This window comes from Cheilinus undulatus, linkage group 11 (assembly GCF_018320785.1).
Source record: "Cheilinus undulatus linkage group 11, ASM1832078v1, whole genome shotgun sequence".
Taxonomy (NCBI): domain Eukaryota; kingdom Metazoa; phylum Chordata; class Actinopteri; order Labriformes; family Labridae; genus Cheilinus; species Cheilinus undulatus.
In genome coordinates, this window is record NC_054875.1 from 37,159,725 (window position 1) to 37,177,282 (window position 17,558).

General features: G+C 37.8%; 1 protein-coding gene across 1 annotated transcript; it reads right to left on the reverse strand.

The window, feature by feature from the left end:
• Positions 1-131: 131 nt before the first annotated feature.
• Positions 132-16,457, reverse strand: dnajc11a (DnaJ (Hsp40) homolog, subfamily C, member 11a). Its single transcript, XM_041798537.1, has 16 exons — positions 16,326-16,457; positions 14,743-14,872; positions 14,568-14,641; positions 11,650-11,751; positions 11,411-11,539; positions 11,161-11,283; positions 9,741-9,814; positions 9,451-9,640; positions 9,255-9,340; positions 8,975-9,091; positions 6,045-6,200; positions 5,849-5,918; positions 5,557-5,614; positions 2,258-2,400; positions 859-988; positions 132-584 (listed from the first exon to the last, which is right to left on the reverse strand). Exons 1-16 carry the CDS (start codon positions 16,395-16,397, stop codon positions 559-561), a joined length of 1,680 nt encoding a protein of 559 aa, XP_041654471.1. The 5' UTR covers positions 16,398-16,457; the 3' UTR covers positions 132-558.
• Positions 16,458-17,558: the final 1,101 nt, after the last annotated feature.

The window sequence follows — 17,558 nt, forward strand, 5'->3', positions numbered from 1 at the left end:
CCTATTCTTGTAACACCTGTCTCCATAATATGTGTTATTTATACACACTTTCAAATGTGAACTGGAAAGTAAAAAACAGAAGCATTAAAGAATATAAAACACATTAAAAAAATCATAAATGTTTAACAACATGAGAGAGACTGACTTTAATAATATGGCATAATAAACAGAGGTGCATTCATGTCTTCAACACATAGGCACTGCAGTTTGTGTACAATAAAGTACATAGAACTCGATTATAAATTACAAGCCATACCAAAAATAAATGGATACCAAGGAGGCGAGATGACCCAGGAAATCGAAGGTAGCCATTCATTTTAAAGTCACATAATTTCGAGCAGGCCACAACCCTGTCCATGGATACTGAATTACAACCAATCCAGTTTGAGATGCATCTACCCGGCTCTGCATATTTAAAGGAATATAAAGACAAAATTCAAATGCACATTTTTTTTTCTGAGTAACAAAGTACTTCAATCCATGTCGTATCTAAAACAACTTTATCCCTCTTTTGTCACACAGCCAAGAGGCGAATCTTTTTGGTCAGCGAGGAGTCCCTTATGTGTCGGCATCGATCCTGTGAGCTGCAAAACAGGAACAAAGCAGTCAGAAATAACACACTTTATCAGAGTGCAGATTAAATATTCTAAGATATGCTGCATCAAACACATCAACAAAGTCTAGGCTTTAAGTAAATTCCCCCCTGTTGTCAGTGACATCAGATGCAGAGCCAGGTGAGGCAGTTCAAACGTGTATAATCTACTAAAATCATAAACCTGCACTTAAGATGCTTATCTGAATAGTGAGCACAGGCTCCAAACCAAAGAGTCACCTTGTTGCATGCACTAAGAGCCTTACATTGCTTTGGTATCCTGAGTGGTTCTGCGTCTCCGGACAGGACTTGATGCATGACTCCGCGGAACTGATACAGCACCTTTAGGCTCTTCTCTTCCCCGACACAGGGGTCGTAGAAGCCAGGGAGTCCCGACTGGAAAGACAACATAAAGTCACACAGACTGAGTCTACACACAGGGAGTAGAGAACAGTGACCTTTAACACAGAGGTAAATTTTAAGAATCATAGAATCCTGAATTACTCAGAGCAGAAAAAAGATTTTGATGTTTTCCTTTAAATCAAATTCAGCAACTTAATACGGGCATACATACAATGTGCACATGGTTGTCAAAAAAGGTCAAACAGGTGTGAAGTCCAATTCTGTTGTTTTTTTATAAAGACTAATAATACTTGAGAAGAGCTCAGATTTTTACCAGTACAGGTAGCAAGCGTCACCCAATCATCAGTTGTTGTTTTTTCATATATGCAGCTACAAAATTGTTTTAAGAACACAAAAACCCTAATCAATGCTTGGGAGGATTCAAAAGGGCTTCATCCCCTGTTCGTTCAGTACAGAAGCCTTAAACCGGCAGACAGCCTCAATTTTTAATTACTTTTCCTCGTAGTAACAAGTATTTTCTGGTAGTTATTTGAAGATCTTGATGTTTTTCTTTTCATATGGTGAGAAAACACTGGTTTTCTTGTGATGACAAGTTAATCTCCTAAGATTTTGAGAATCAGAAATAATTTTTCCCGAGGGGAAGTCAGGCAAGACAGCTGCTCTTATACACAAGATTGGTTGTAAGAAAAAACTAATTATAAATGAAAAAATGAGTAAACAGTAACTATAATTCTAGATAAAAGCAATAAAATATAATCTAGTTTTGAGAAATAAGCAAATCTACAAAATGACAGAATTGCAGTGTAGAGATATTGTAAAACAGGGCGACTGTAGTTGTGTAAGTACTCGACTTTCGATGTTTTTGAATAGAAAACTCACTGCGGTTCTTTGTTCTTCTTTTCACAAAGAAATTTTGTCAAGTTCTGATAAAACTGGCGCTTTAGCAGCATCCACGCTAATCTCTTCCTCCATAACTGCACCAGCTCTTGCTGCTGCTTGTTTACTTCACGACTCTGCTGCGCCTGAAAGTACTGCCCCTCGTTGCTGATTGGTTCTGTCACTTTCTAACCGGGCCCAAACGGTTCAGGTGGGAGCTTTACAAGATGGATTCGCCAGCGAGAAACAAGGAAATGGGCGTATCCATCTGCTTTGCAAGGTTAGCTCTAGTCTAGACTTTGTAATATTTGATGTTGCCCAACTAAAATCCATGGCTGCATCATTCTCAGAATCTCTTATTGGCCTTGCTCCAAACAAATTAAAGGGTTAAGGTTTGAGAATGTTGCACCAGAAGTCTTTGCTCACCTTAGTAGCCTCAGTGAGGATGAGTTTTGAGTCTTTCACCAGACACTGCAGTGGCACCGTCACATCGATGACCTTTGCCCTCTCGTGTTTTCGACTGTTGTCTGTCACAAACTTGCCGTACCAGGCGTTAAGGATGATGAGACCTGGTTTAAGAGGAAGCATCAGTGATAATGTAAGTTATTTGAAAATTTTAATGTAAAAATGTCTCAATAAAAGTTTATCACCAAACTGTCCTTCACTCTTTATTAAACATTGTTGAGAAGCTCTTTCAAGGACAAGCAAATAAAGAGACTTTTGGCAACAAAAGTCCAGCACAAATCCCGATGTCCTCCACCAAATAATGTAACTCTTGTGAGCTAGCAATTTTAGCCTCATATTTTATATCAGAACCAGTCTAATTACCAGTTTTTGAGACTTGTTTGTGAAAATATTTTTGCAAGTATACAACAAAAAGACAGCACAATTAGTTTTAATTGAAAGCTGCATAAACAAAACCACTTACATGAGCGTTTCCGGGTGTGAATAAAAGAGCAGCTGTGTGTGTGTCATTACACAAACGGACACGCTGCTATTAACTGTTACTTTACAAGAGCAAAGTCGAGGGGACCTCTGATGATACTAAAAATCAAAGTAGACTCTATTGTGGCAGGTGTCATAAGCCAATTATCACTTGAAAAACTTCCCCATGTGAAAATTATACTGTCTGCTGAGAGCCTTTTGTTAGTGCACTTATCAAAAGCAGACTAAAAAGCGCCAATTATCACTAGTCGAAACAGAGGCTGGAGGGTTATTAAAAAATCCACCGAGCTGCTCTTCCTCTTTTCAATTTGAACCCTGTTTAATAAAAGCTGCCCATATCTCCACAAAATCACTCAAGATAATATCAGCGTCTACAAAAGATGTCTGCTAATACAGCTCCAGATGAGGACTAACACCATGTCTTCTGCTTGAATCCAGGGTTTGATGCTGTGAACACTGGTAATACATAAGCTGCAGAGGATACTACTGCAGTCATAGCGGCTCTACATGGGACTAGTCCTGTTTCATATCAAGACAACAGGCTCAGTATCCTTCCTGTAAGCTTCAGTATTATTCACCTAAAATTGAATCTAAAGTGGCCCTGAAGTGCAAAACATAATGACAAAAATAAAACAGTGCTAATGAAAAAAGAAAACAAAAAACCCCAAAACAATAAATAAGAAGGAACCATTGAAAATGAAAACATAACAATTAAAAAAAAAACTGACAAGTAAACATGACACCAAACAAGAAACCAAAACAAAAAAAAGCACAACAATAAATAAGAAAACATAACGCAAAAGAAAAACAACAGAAGAAAACACACAGAGGAAAAAACAAACAGAAGGAAAAATATGAACACAAAACACCAAACCCTAAAAACAGAACAAATAACAAAACAAAAAAGAAAACACAACAACAAATATGACAACCCAATAACAGGAAATGCTTCATACACCATTTTAGTGTTAATTTTTGCAGCTATCTTTTAATTTAGTCTTAGTCTGATGTCTAAATGCCGTTTAGTTTACCCACATTTTAGTCTCTTTAACTCTATAGATACTCTATAGAAATAGATTTAGTCCAGCTTTAGTAAAAAACCCTTAAAAACAATATAGTGTAGTTTTATTCAGTAAAACTAATTACAATTTAGTCAGTAATAGTATACTAACAATACTAACATACCTTAAATCCTCTCAGCTTATCTCTACCATTATTACATATATTACACAGAGCGCTGAAAGATCATGGATTTTGACTTTACAACACCCCGTCCTAACATTTTTCTCGTTTTAGTCTCATTCACACAAAAAACCTTACTTTTTGTAGTGTTTGTCAACTATTTTTAGCTAGTCTAAACACTTCTTGCTTGTGAACACAAGTCCAAAATGCACAAAACCTCTTTGTTTAATATAAATACTTTCCTAATTGTGGACAAGATGAACTCTGCACCAAGGGAATGTTAAATATTTCCTTACGGTTGTAAAATTTAATACTGTTTAAGTTTTCTCCTTTGTTTTTTTTTTTTTATCTTTTTCGTTGTATTCTGCACCTCAGGCCCACTGTAAAAACAAACAGATCAAGATGTAATATAAACAATCGGCCTCATTCACCAATATCTGTGAGATTCTTCTAAAATTTGTCCTGAAGAAGATGCTTACAAAAGTCTGGGTCTTGGTCAGATCTATGAAGCTTAATCTGCGGAGTTGTTCACACCCATGTTCTTAAACTGATGAGAGCCCTGCCCTTGTAAGCTGGATGCCTGTTAAATGTTTTTTTTTGTTGATTAGCTTAAAGAAAGGCCCCTTTGATGTCCACTAAACGGTGTTTTCCAATAGTATACCTTGAGGCATGCCTAGGTGTGCCATGGTAATTTGTACAATTGAAGTGAAACAACAACTACACAACAACCAAAAGCGTGCTAAAAGGATTATTTCGCATGATTTGGCTTGATCTTAGGTTTAACTTGTCAAAAAAAAAGTTTGAAAACCACTGCTATAACGCCGTGTGCAAAGATCAAAATCACACAGGATTGGAGAGAGAAGTACAGACGCTGCGGAAATTGCAATCCTCAAATGACTGCACACTGGACGCTCAGGATCAAAAAAGTTCCTACAAAGTCTGAAGGATCAAATTTAAGACTTTTCAGGACCTTTTTAAGAACTGAACTGGGAAAAATGAATACCACTTGCTGTAGCAAAAGGTCTGCAAAATTAAAGGAGATAAAGATTTTTCAGGACAAAGGGCCAAAAAATACACTGCTTATGAAATGTCAAATGACATGGGTAAAAGGAACATTTTAGGGTCTAAATCCCCAAGTCTGATTATTTTTCACACACTGAATACCTCTAGTAAAATGACTTTTATCATAACACAAATTAGCCAGATTGCTAAGTTGATTATTAAAAAAAGAAAACAAAAAGTAATGACTAAAATAGAATAGTCCAGAAAAAGAAGACTGTGTGAAGACATATCTAAGTCAAGGTACCTTCTAGAATTTAAGACCTCTTACTGGTAAAAAACTATACATTAAAAGACTTTATTGCCTTAAATTTCAAGTCTGTTAGGATTCAAATGTGCTTAAATGTGCCATTGAGTGTTGGTAGATTTTGTTCTTTGCAAAGAGAGAATCCTAGGTGAATAAATTTTATTGAATGCCAGAATCTTCTTGAATACAGAGTAAGTGGGTTAATAAGAACTACATTTGTCCTGATGAATGTTGGTGAATGAGGCCCATTACTCCCATTATGATCTCATCTCTAAAAAATGACTCATCTTACCCATTCTGGACTCCTCTGCCTCAATAATCCTGCGCACAGACTCCTGCATGAGCAAAACCTTTGGAGACATAAAAACACACATAAGAAGAAAAGACAAGCAATGAGATTATTTTACACTGTGTGTATTATACTAATGTAACTCATTAAGACTTTGCTCCACCCCTTCATTTGACCAGTTTTGGACTTGTAATATTTCTCCACAGTCCTCTACAATACCTGCATCTGTTTTGTAATACTGAACTAAAACTTCAAACTGACACCACAGCTTCATGTAAGCCTGTAAAACACTCACAGCAGCCTCCGCCTCCTGTCTCTTCCTGGCTATATCTGAGGCCGAGCTCTCTCGCTGCTTCTCCAACTCTCTGTTGAGCACAAAGATAAATGGAGACATAAAATGAGCTCATAAAAATCTGGCCATATTAATACATGCAGTGCTTCTTCCAATAACATTTCTTGTATGAAACGGACTAAAAGCAAAGGTTTCTTACTGCTCCTTCTGGGCCCGCACGTAGGGCCGAATAATTAGCTGCTGGATGGCGAGGTAGAAAACCAGTGGTCCGACTGTGGCGTAGAAAACGGCACTCGGCAGGAGCTGGTCAGTCAGGTGAATAGGGAAGAAGTATGTCTGGCTGGCTCTGTTTAGTCTGCAGACAGAGAGATGAGTTAATTATTGATATCTTAATGACCACGTAAATGATGTGATATGATGAAAAGATAATATTTATGCTGACTTTGATCCAATGCTTTATAATGACTTTTTAATACTAAAAACATCATCAGTTAAATGATCGATACTATTGGGGAAAAAAATGAGAAGCAGGGCTTGCTGTAGGAGAAGGAGAGACAGCATTGTCTTAATTGCACAACAGGAGTTTGCTTGCCAATTTTAAAACAAGAATTTGGCAAATATTTGATCTCTAGGACTTGATTTTTGTTTCCATGGTATAGAAAACAGGAACCAAATTCATGATATCACTGCTAGAATGACATCAAACTTTAAAAACCTGTTATTGTGACAACTATACAGCTGCTTTTAGCCCTCAAGTAAGTACAAACGGTGCCATGAATTGTTAAAATAGGACAATGAAGAGTGCAGATATTTTTGTGCATGTAAAAACTGTATTGCCAAAATACTGCTTTCATGGAATCCTTTCAGTAAACAGCAAATGGGAAATTAACCTTGTTCATAGTTTGAAATGGTAACAAAATATCAATATGGTAGTTTGTTTTTCTGACATGGGATAAAATGATGAAATCACTGTTATCAATATATGAAAAATACAGACTACACAAATTTCTCTATCAAACTCACCCATCAAGTCACCAATTCATGACTGCTCGAAGTGGTGCTTTTGAAATTAAGGAGGATAAAGTAGATAAAAGATATGATACTATCAAGCCCTGGGGAAAATGTTTATGGCGGTGCTTCTATGATAAAAGATGTTATGATGATAAAAGATGCGATGCAATGCGATACAGGGCAATGCGAATCTATAAGATATGATAGATATGGTACGACTTTATCGATCCATTGGGGGAAATGTTTATAGTGGTACTTTTATCATTAATGAGGATAAAGCTGGGTGTACACTGTGAGATTTCAAGCCGACCATACGACAGTCGAGGCAGAATGTCAACTCATACTGTGCATCTGAATCACTTACAACGCATGACCATCGCGCATGATTTATGTGCTCACCCTATACGGTCCGATGGTCGTGCCCGACCTGAGTGCTCATACTGTACGAGTGAAGTCGGGACAAACTGTGACAGAAATCCACAGTTTCCATTTTTTTAAAGAAGTCTCACACACTGAGAGTGAAGTGTTTCCAGTCATATCTTCTCTCTATCCCACACACACACAAACTGCATCACCATCAGCTGCAGGTCCGCAAGTAGGAATATTTCCTGCTTGTTTATGTGGGGACATCAGAAAGTCATTCTAGCTGTTGTGATGGTAATTTAGAACGTTGTCTGAAAGTTTACAGAGGAAAAAAACCACACATAGCTGATTATTCTGCTCGCGTTTCCGCTCTGACTGTGAGGATGTCTGTCAGAAATCCATCGACCAGTTGGTAGCAGCTCGTTGGGCCGTAGTCAGACCGTGGTCGGCCGTCGTACCCCCCCCCCGTAAACAGCACGACGAAAGTTGTCCCAACCTTAAAGTGAGTCATGCGACTCAAAATTTGTGGCTGAATTGGACGAAATTTGCACAGTGTATCCCCGGCTTAAAGGGATATTTCAACATTTTGGCAAATTCATCCATTGCTATAATCCCTATAGTCTTAGTAATAGGTTCATTTCCTTCAGTTGTCGGTGCAAGCTGTTTTTAGATCGGCCGCTGCCGAGTTCAGACCTGCTGTGCCAACTCAATGTAAGCAGACGGTATTCCGGCTTTCCCTCATCAAACTCATCAAATACACAATCCAACAACTCCAAAACACCCTTGTCCACCCTTGTGGACAAGTTGTGACCTGCACATTCACCATGCTGTGAAATAATAACTTATAATTATGTAACATTACGACGCATGAAGCAAATACTCTGAACTATTTCTTGAGTAAACCACTGGGCGGAGTGACACAGTGCAGCAGCCATGCCTGGAGTGTAGTTCCGGCTTTGCATTTAGCTTAAAAACATCTCCATCTTGTAATGTTCCATGATTATTTCATAAAAATTTGTTGCATAAAACAGCTTGCACCGACAACTGAAGGTAACGAACTCATTACTAAGACTATAGGAATTATGGCAATGGACGAATTTGCCAAAATGTTGAAGTATCCCTTTAATGTGGATAAAAGATTTGACATGATACAATGCAATGCCATACAATACGTAAAATTTGATATACTTCACTGATCCCATGGGGGAATTGTAAAGTTGGTGCTTCTATCATTACTGAAAATAACATGGATAAAACAAACATGACACAATATGATAGACATTTAACTCTTTCTGCCATAGTGACAATAAAGACCAAGTAGTTGACAGTGCGATAAAAGAAGTAGAATAGGACAGTGGGATGATGACAGACAATTGTGAGATTAAGTATGATAAGAGGTGAAACTGACACCAGATTAAAGTGAATTAATACATAAATACTGCATCTGTTAAGGGCATTATACTCTTCAGTTAATCAGAGATATGATGCATCATAGTGGCCCTTATATATCATAAGTTACCCTACTATTTCCACTTCTATTTACAACAAATCACACACCCAGCTACAATCTAATTTGGCCAGTCCTTTTTCTGCATCCTCAAACATGGCCCCAACTCCCCAAACTCACATCAATTGCTGAAAATGTATCTGTCAGTGTGACATGATGTCAAATCTTGATTCCTAAGAGATATCATGTAAGGAAAACCCCCTGGAACCTCTATCAAACAGGCAGCTTGAGCAATGAGATGTTCTTACTTGATCTTCAGGGAGACACCTTGGGGCACTCCCACACTGACAGTGGCTCCCAGGACGCTGTGTCGACTGATCTTCCTCTCAGCACCGTACTCTACCACAGTCCCAAAGAAACCTGATCTGTAAGCATAAAAGACAAAGTTGATACGCTTCTCTACCTGCAGACAAAGCTGACTTGAATCTGAGCTGTCAAATCAATCCCATTTTTAGCATCAACAGGAGCTTTAATACACATTTATGATTACATTCTACAAATAAGACTTATTTCATTATGACAGCATACTTTACTGAGCCCTTTATCTTTGTCTGATCGTCATCCTGAAACTTGTACTGGTAGCTCATCATGACAAAAGTGTGAGGAATGCCAAGCTGTAGAGTAAAAAAAAAAAAGAAAAGAAAAGTAAATGATTATTGTGGCATGGCGCTGACAACTGTGTCTCAGTTAACATTTAAGTTAAAAATAACTCCTGGCTGCTGACCTGCATTGCAAAGGTAAAATGGCTACTCTTGGTGTCTCTGACTACGCTGGTGTTCATAGAGGACTGGACCCCCCATCGCCACTGCAGATAGCCCATAGTGTTTTTGTCTAAGTGACGGGCCAGGACGGTTGTAAAGCCTGGGCGAATGCCTCTGGATGAAAACTGGAGCCCACACTGTGCTGTAACAAAACTAAGGGAAAAAAAAAGGAGAGAAGAAACTGAATTCTTTGCATTGCAGTGGAAAAATGAAGAGCGCTGATTTCTTTTTTCTCTTGCATTTTAACACATACAAACGTGGCGTCAGGTTTCGGAATATCTTCATTCCAAAGAGAGGTCCGTGAGTGTCTCCAGCACCAAGCTCGATCTGTGTGAAGATAAAAAAACAGGCAAAGGTCACTGCATTTTCTATCAAAGGAGGAGGTCAAAAGTAGGCCATTTCAAATATTGTAAGTAACACTGGTTTATAAGGCAAAGTCTGTTTTAAAATGCTATCCTGAGTGATGATCTTTGAGTTCAGCAGCATCCACAACCTGCGGTTTCTGTGCAGCTATTTTTACTGACTCTCTTTTTACCAAGGGGTGTTTACAATCCTGCTACTTATCTCTTTAGTAGTAAACCTTTCAGCATATGGTGATAGGTGTGAAGTACAGACACAAGCCCAGTTTACAGTGCCGTCTAAAGCCATGATATTTATACCACTGTGATGTTTCGCCTTCTCACTATGAATGTGACAGTCTGTGTCAGTCTCTGAGGTAGTAACAGAGGTGTTACAGCGGCAAAAAAGGATCAGTGGCGCCAGCAGGGAAATGTAATGCTGCGCTAGTGCATGTCAAATTGTTTGTATGTGGAGCTCCCACTAAGACTGCATGCAAGGGGGGGAGGGGGTATGACATCCGACCATGACCCGGCCAGCCGATCCTGAGTGGTTGGGTGGAATTCTGGCATGTTTGATATTTTGGTCATAAAACAGCACACACCCACACACTGAGAGCAGAATCGCGAGCAGAATCCTCAGTTTGGGGGCATTTTTCCTCTGTCCAAAAACTGTCCAACAGCATCTTAAATCACCATAAAACAGCAGGCATGCCTGTCTGATGTGCTTTCCCTGTAAAAATGGAAAGTAGGCCTACCTGCAGACCTCCAGCTGAGACAGGATATTTGTTTTTTATTTAGGTGCTAGATGTGTTTGCTGGTGATGACCATGGCAGTCCGTTGTAAATGATTCAGATGCATAGTCTGAGCTGACATTCCACCACTGTGGACTGTCGGCTTGAATTTGCACAGTGTATGCCCAACTTAAGAAAGTTATTTCAACAAGTCAGCAGTTTGATTGAAAAGACCAGTATACCAACACTTTCTTTAAATGCCCGTTTATGACCTCATGAGAGTAAAAAACTCTTAGGTGTTAGAGACAGCCTGATTGGCGCCACTACGTATCTCAGTACGTTCTGAATACTTTGAGCTGTGAGGCAGTTACAAAGCACAATGAATGGGGGATGAATTTTTAATTGTGCCTGGTCTCATGCAGTGGTTGACAGTGTCGACCCAAAATGGGATAATGATGGCGTGTCTCCGCATTTTATACGGGCATACTGGCTACATTTGGGTATAAGATACAGTCAAGTCTTTTAATGATATCAAAAGTGTGTGTTATACACTGGAATTTGGGGATATATTATGTGTGTAATGCTCAATATAAATACAGCATACCTCTCCCCATCCCTTTGCTGAGGTGACTCTTCTCAAGGCTAAGTTTATCGTCCCCCCTCCATTTCCATTATGGGTTGACAAGGAGCCGGATAATATGGCTGTGTCTTTTGTGGTAAGAGGCGCCTGCAATAGAACACAGAAAACCAAAAATTGTATATAAATTTGTTTCAAAACCTCTCTTAAAAATGTAGTTGACTCTATAGGCTTTCAATTTTTCAACCTAACACCAATGATTACTCAACACCATTACCTCTATGGATTGTGATATGTGCATCTTGTTGATTTCCACATGTGGGACTCCACCTCCCACCATGTCCTCATAATCCTCCTCATATCTGTCAAAAAGGTCTGTGGCATCTATTCCCACGCTTATCATTCCCTGGAAACACCAGATTCAAGAATTAGTCATTTGCTTTTCACAATGCACACATAACACACCTTTATATTACAGTCAGTTCAATGTAAAGCTTGTTATTTTCCACTGTATACCTTTGGGTTGGTCCTTTGCTGAAGCCTTCTCTCTTCTCTCTCTTTCTGAAGACGCTCATACTCCTCTCGGATCTCTGCAGGAGTTCTTTTTCTCTCCACCACCTGGTGTAAGAAGATATGGTTTGAATGTAAAACATAAAGTGGGCTGGCTACTTCACAGGCTGTGGATACAGAGTTAGAATACAAGAAGTTTTGCCTGAATTTCAAACTCCTTTTTTTTCTCAGGGGGAAGCATTTAAGAGTGTTATATTTTGTACTATAAAGTAGCAATGTCTTTAATAAAGCCAGATGAAATATTATGTCATGTAGGACAGGTAGGTGGTTTGTTAAGCATGTAGGGCTCACACCAAAAACATAAAATGTTTATGGACAGAATAGTGTTCACTGTAATAAATGAATAACCTTCTCCCAAATCAAGACCCTTAAAGGTTACGCACATCAATATTCATGTTCTCCACCCGAAATTTGCCTTGGTACATCCCTTGCATTAAAGAAAAATGTATGCATATCACCCGTCAAATATATGTCCAATTAGGGCTGGTCAATAAATCGATTAAATCGATAAATCTGGTTTTTGGAAAATCAAGATTTTGAAAATTGAAAATTGAGATTTTCTGTTAAACTTTACTGCTGTTACACCAAAGTAAAAGCTACCGTAAAAAGCTTTAATTTTATGTAAGTTCTGGCAACCTGTAAACAAAATGATCCATTTTTTTTCTTACATTTTGCTAATGTGTAACCACAGTGTTCTCAAATAAAGAAAAACATCCTGCTCAGTTTTAATGATCACATTCATTCTGAATACTTTCACTAGAAATTGAAATTAAAAGTAGTTTTGATCTGCTTGCCAACATTTTATCTGACACTGGTTCTGTAGCAGAGATGACAAGAAATAAAATACAGAAATAATCAATATTTCTCTGATACTCTTGTTTACTCGCAAACATCATTTAGAGACTTAAGCATTACTTTCTGTCTGTTTCTTAATGAGATAAAAACTTTAAGAGTCTCAGTGTTCATGTAAATAACCCTCATAGTGCACTTTTAAAGACAAGCTTACAGCTCACACTTTGACCTTTAAAGAAACATTCAGTTCAATTTTGTTACAAATACACATTATAAAAACATTATTATTATTATTATTATTATTATTATTATTATTATTGATAACAATGAAAGAAATCCATTTGGGTATTTTTCTTTTTCATTTGAAAAAAAAAAAAGTAAATGAGTTTTGTGTAAAAAAAAAAACATCAGAGTTTCAATTTTTTAACCATATCACCCAGCGCTGTGTCCAATATATATATGCAACTGGCTTTAAAAACAGAGTCCAAACTAACAGTTTCAAAGTATAAATTTACAGAAAGAATATTTAATATCCTTTACAGTTCAATAAACCTCCCACATGATTCTAATTCAAAGTTTACAGTTGTGTTTGTTCACCCGATGGGAAGGTAATGCTTTGTAGCCAGTGGAAGCAACTCATAAATTCATTAACCTGATGATTAATATAGCATAAAAAGACACAAAATAGATAAAAAGTTAAATTAGCAATACATTCAATGGGTAATAACAGATTAAAAGCAAATAATATTGAACATTTGAAAAGCCAGATTAGTTTTTTGTTCTGCAAGCTAGCAGCCTGAATCTGCAGCCATATTTAAGCCACACTTTAACTCTGAAAACAAAGGTTAGGTGCGACAAGCAAGGCTTCACTAGCCCTCTTCGAAGTCTTTGCTTTGTACAGCTCTGACATACCTGGTTTCTACTCCTGTTTTGAATCTATGCTCTAGCTACGCCATAGTAGCACACACTGTTCTAAGAATTATTTACTACATCAGTGTGTCCGCACCACTCTGCAATAGTCCACCTAAATGCTATGTTTGTGATTTTTATGCCAGTTCTCAGTCCCTCTGCCAATTTTTCCTGCTTGTCTGTGTTCAGGAGACCTAGGAAGGGTGTGAGATCTAGCATTGGCATCAGGGAAGGTGGAAAGAACAGCTGCTAAATCAGATGAGGGTACATTCTTTTCCACTCATTTGGCAGCTGAGGCAGACAATACACCTCAGATATTGGGAAATAAATTTGATAAGATGTATCAAGGCCTGCAGCTATTTTTCTTACACTAAATTTCACACATCATGACTGCAGACATTACTCAGAGACTGAAAGTCACCAAGTGCTCACCCAGTGGACCAATCACAGTGTGGTGGTCTGACATTTTTGAGGACGTGCCAGTCAGCTATGTGTGCAGACCTTTGCGTAGAGTTTAGGGTTCCACATTTTAACAATACCCTGCATTCTGTAGTGATTGCTATCGCTGAGTGATCCATACTGTGTGACCAAGGAAAATGTTCAGAGATTTAATCAAACGTAAAAGTATTATCAACAATTCCTTAAATGTCTAATGCATGTATACTGAGTTGCTAAATTTAACATGTTAAAAATGTTCCTCCCACACTGTACCTCTTTAAATATGTTTAAAGGAAAGGCTGTTTAAGAAACATCTCTTTTTCTTTGTATTTCTACTACAGCAACCATCCAAAGATGCAAGAACAAAGCACACTACCCTTATCCTCAAAAAAGAGACAGCCAAAGACATTTTGTAAAGCCTGCCATACTACACAAAAATTTTGAACCTTTTACAAAATTTAAAGTTTGCATGCCAGCACACTGGCCTACAAATGATTCTGTAATAAAATGGAAAAAAAAAACCCTTTTAAATTCAAGCCAATTCTTTGTGAATGGTGTGAGCTGAGCCTGACAGTTCTGTTGTTAAATTTAGAACTTAAGCCTCCTGTCTGAACTTCATTGTTTGTTTTGAGATTTAAAAATAGTAGACTGAAAATCAACATAACCACCACTGTTTCTAACATCATGTTGCAGACTGTGTAGAAATTTGTCAATGTCAAACTTACCTCCCATCCTTCCACATCGAGACCTCGCTTGCCATAGATATCATAGATAGCTCGTGCCTGGGGGTCACTAAGCACTATAAAAGGGAAAAACATACTAATCAAAATTGTTTGCCCACAACTTTCATGTGTATCCCAAAAGGGTTTAACTGTAGGGCATGATCAAAACATATTTTACCTTCATAAGCTTCATGTACAAGGTTAAAAAGCTGCTCTGCTTGGCGCTTTAGTTCAGGGTCCCTGTGTTTGTCTGGGTGATATAGCATGCACAATCGCCTGTATGCAGCTTTCAGCTCATCTTGTGTCGCCTGAAGGATGGTAATGAAAGAAGAAAAATGTGAAAGAAGAGAAATCACATTGACAACAAGCAATACAAATAACGTTATACAGCTACAGTCGAACTCTCACTATCACCAAATCAGTCCAGTATTTTTGTAGCCGTATTAGTCTGGCAACAAAGTGCCACATAGAAAAATTACATGACTTGAGATGAAGAATCTTAACAGATACTTGCAGCTGGCAATTAAATGTCTCAACTGTCTTCAAACCTTGAAACACTGATATTTATGGCTAAGCTCAGGAAGTGTCATCAAAACTAAGTTGTAGTGTTGTGTTGCACATAACTAATGAGTTGTCATTAATACCAGAATCCTAAAAAATTATAGTAAAAACTGAATGGTTTCAACAGCTGTTTTGATTATCAAAGCAATGGTGGTAGAAGTACGAGGCACCCATATGAGGAAATTTCTTGTTTTGGCACTGAAACTTTGCAAATGATGTTTCTGTGCAATTTAGACAGTTTGCAAGAAGTAGGTTAATTTCTCTCCCTATAGTGAAATTCAATACTTTTGATCATAATGATCATTATTGTGCCTATTTTATCAAACACAGTGCGAAATAGTCTCTTATATCTTCACAAGGACAATACAGCTTTATAGTGGGAATACAGGGGAAATTTATTAAGCCATCAAATTAAAAAGTCATTATTTACATTTGGTTTTTTTAGTCTACTGTTAACCAAAATGCACATTGTTTTAGTTATACACAAATGTGGCTAATTATGTGATTTTTGAACTTACAGTATTGTGTGCAATTGAAAGGCTTAAACTTTTTTGATCAATGAAAAATAAAACTCCTTAATGTTAACATTATTTTTCCTTTAGTTTATGTATTAAATCCGTAAAGATCTGACAGGTACGATTAATAACAAAGTGTTAATTGAAGCATATGTCGTCGCAATAAGGAACAGCATGTTCTTGTGCCAAAAGATATTTTGAGTCACTTTAAGTAGATATAAAGTCGTGGTCTTCAGATATAAAATAACAAGACAAGAGAGCTGTGTCCGCAGATATTTTAATCTAATTATTTTTTTCCTGATGCAACACTGTAGTAAAGTTGTAGCATTAGCTGGCTAGCAACTATGCACAGTGAAAGAGACAACTATGAAACTAAAAATAAAAAAAACAAAAAAAACGTAAGTTCCCAGGAAAACGCAACTAAACTGCCATCTTTATTTTACTTAATCGACTGACAACTCCTCCTAGTAGAGTCGTAACCTAACAACCTGTTGTGAGTCTTGAGAGTTTGCAGCCGAGGAGTCACAGCAGAGAAATCAATGTCGAGGGTCACAAGCTAGCCACCTAGCTAACGTTTCATGTGCTTGTACGATTAGCCGTTACAACACATGCGGAGAAACTTCAAAGAATGACTCTCACACAAACACGCACATGCACTAATAAAAAAGACAACTGCGTAATGTACCTCTCTTCTGACATTAAGCAGGGAATAATAATCATCATTTAGGATCTCATCATCGTCCAAGGCAGACGCCATGTTTACACCCGGTCATCTCTTCTTCGTGTCATTTACGTCGCTCAAAGACGTCACCGCGCCCTTTGGCGCCCCCGTGTGTTTGGGATGAACGATTAAAATAAAAGAACAGTACTCAGGCTGGACCATGTTGTTTTGAGGTAAAAAAAAAATACCTAAACGTGTAAAACACGACGTTTATCCATGCTTTGATGTTATAATAAGAGAAGTGGGGGCTAAACGAAAAAAAAAGTTTAATATATCTTAAGTTTTATATGGAAAACAGAGTTAATTATCAATGGTGGACTGCCTTTTACACCCTTTAGAATGTATGAACAGTATAATCAAGCACATTAGGACTGTCATAAGTATTGTAAAACTATAAAAACAACTAATCAGTTAAGTCAGATTAGATAAATTAGATAAACTCTTAATTGAACAGTCTAAATCTTAAGTCAAAATGGGGGGGAAAAAGTCAGGCAGGAATTTGTCATTCTAAAGGGATTTCCTTGCATTTTATCCATTTGGGAACAACTGCCTTTAATTGATAGGTATATTAAAAGGACATTATTACCCTCTCTGTAAAAACAAGCTTTTCATTGAATATAAGGCGCACAAGCTGCAGCTGCAGCAGAGGAGCTGTCCTTTCAGCACCACCACCCCACTCTATACACTCCATTTCAGCACCGAGGGCCACCCGCCCGATAATATAAGCTGAAGGCTGTCTTGAAGTGCTGTACTTGACGCGAGTGCCAAAAGCAAAGTCTATTAAGCACAATGATCTTTAACTAGATTGCCTGTAGTCATTTAGCGTACGGCCATGCCATCGTCAAAGCCTATGGATGAAGTTAAAAACCTTGACAGCACAGTGGACAGAATTTAAAGTGTGTTGCTGGTTGAATCTGTGCGTCACAAAGACTCCAAGTACTGCTTAGATGGACTTCAGTCACTATAATGGTCGCGTCAGGGTGCCAATTGTGAAATCAGATGGACGTGTCCATCAAAAACAAGTCAACAGGCTTTTGAATGTAAGCTGACAGCTGGACGAATGACTGATAGATGCACAACTGTTTGATATGTCTGAAATGTTTTTATTTTACATATATATTTCACCAGCTAATACTAAATGGATTATAACTTCAAAATAAAAAAAAATATATGGATACTTTCTGTCAAATGCAGAGG

Bases quoted from the DNA above. Each gene is read 5' to 3' on its own strand.
- dnajc11a (XM_041798537.1), bottom strand. From the start codon at position 16,397: ATGGCGTCTGCCTTGGACGATGATGAGATCCTAAATGATGATTATTAT. The intron at 11,752-14,567 runs GTAAGTTTGACA...TTCTTACACCAG, and splicing joins TCGATGTGGAAGGATGGGAG to GTGGTGGAGAGAAAAAGAAC. The intron at 9,092-9,254 runs GTATGCTGTCAT...TTATGCTTACAG, and splicing joins AAGATAAAGGGCTCAGTAAA to ATCAGGTTTCTTTGGGACTG.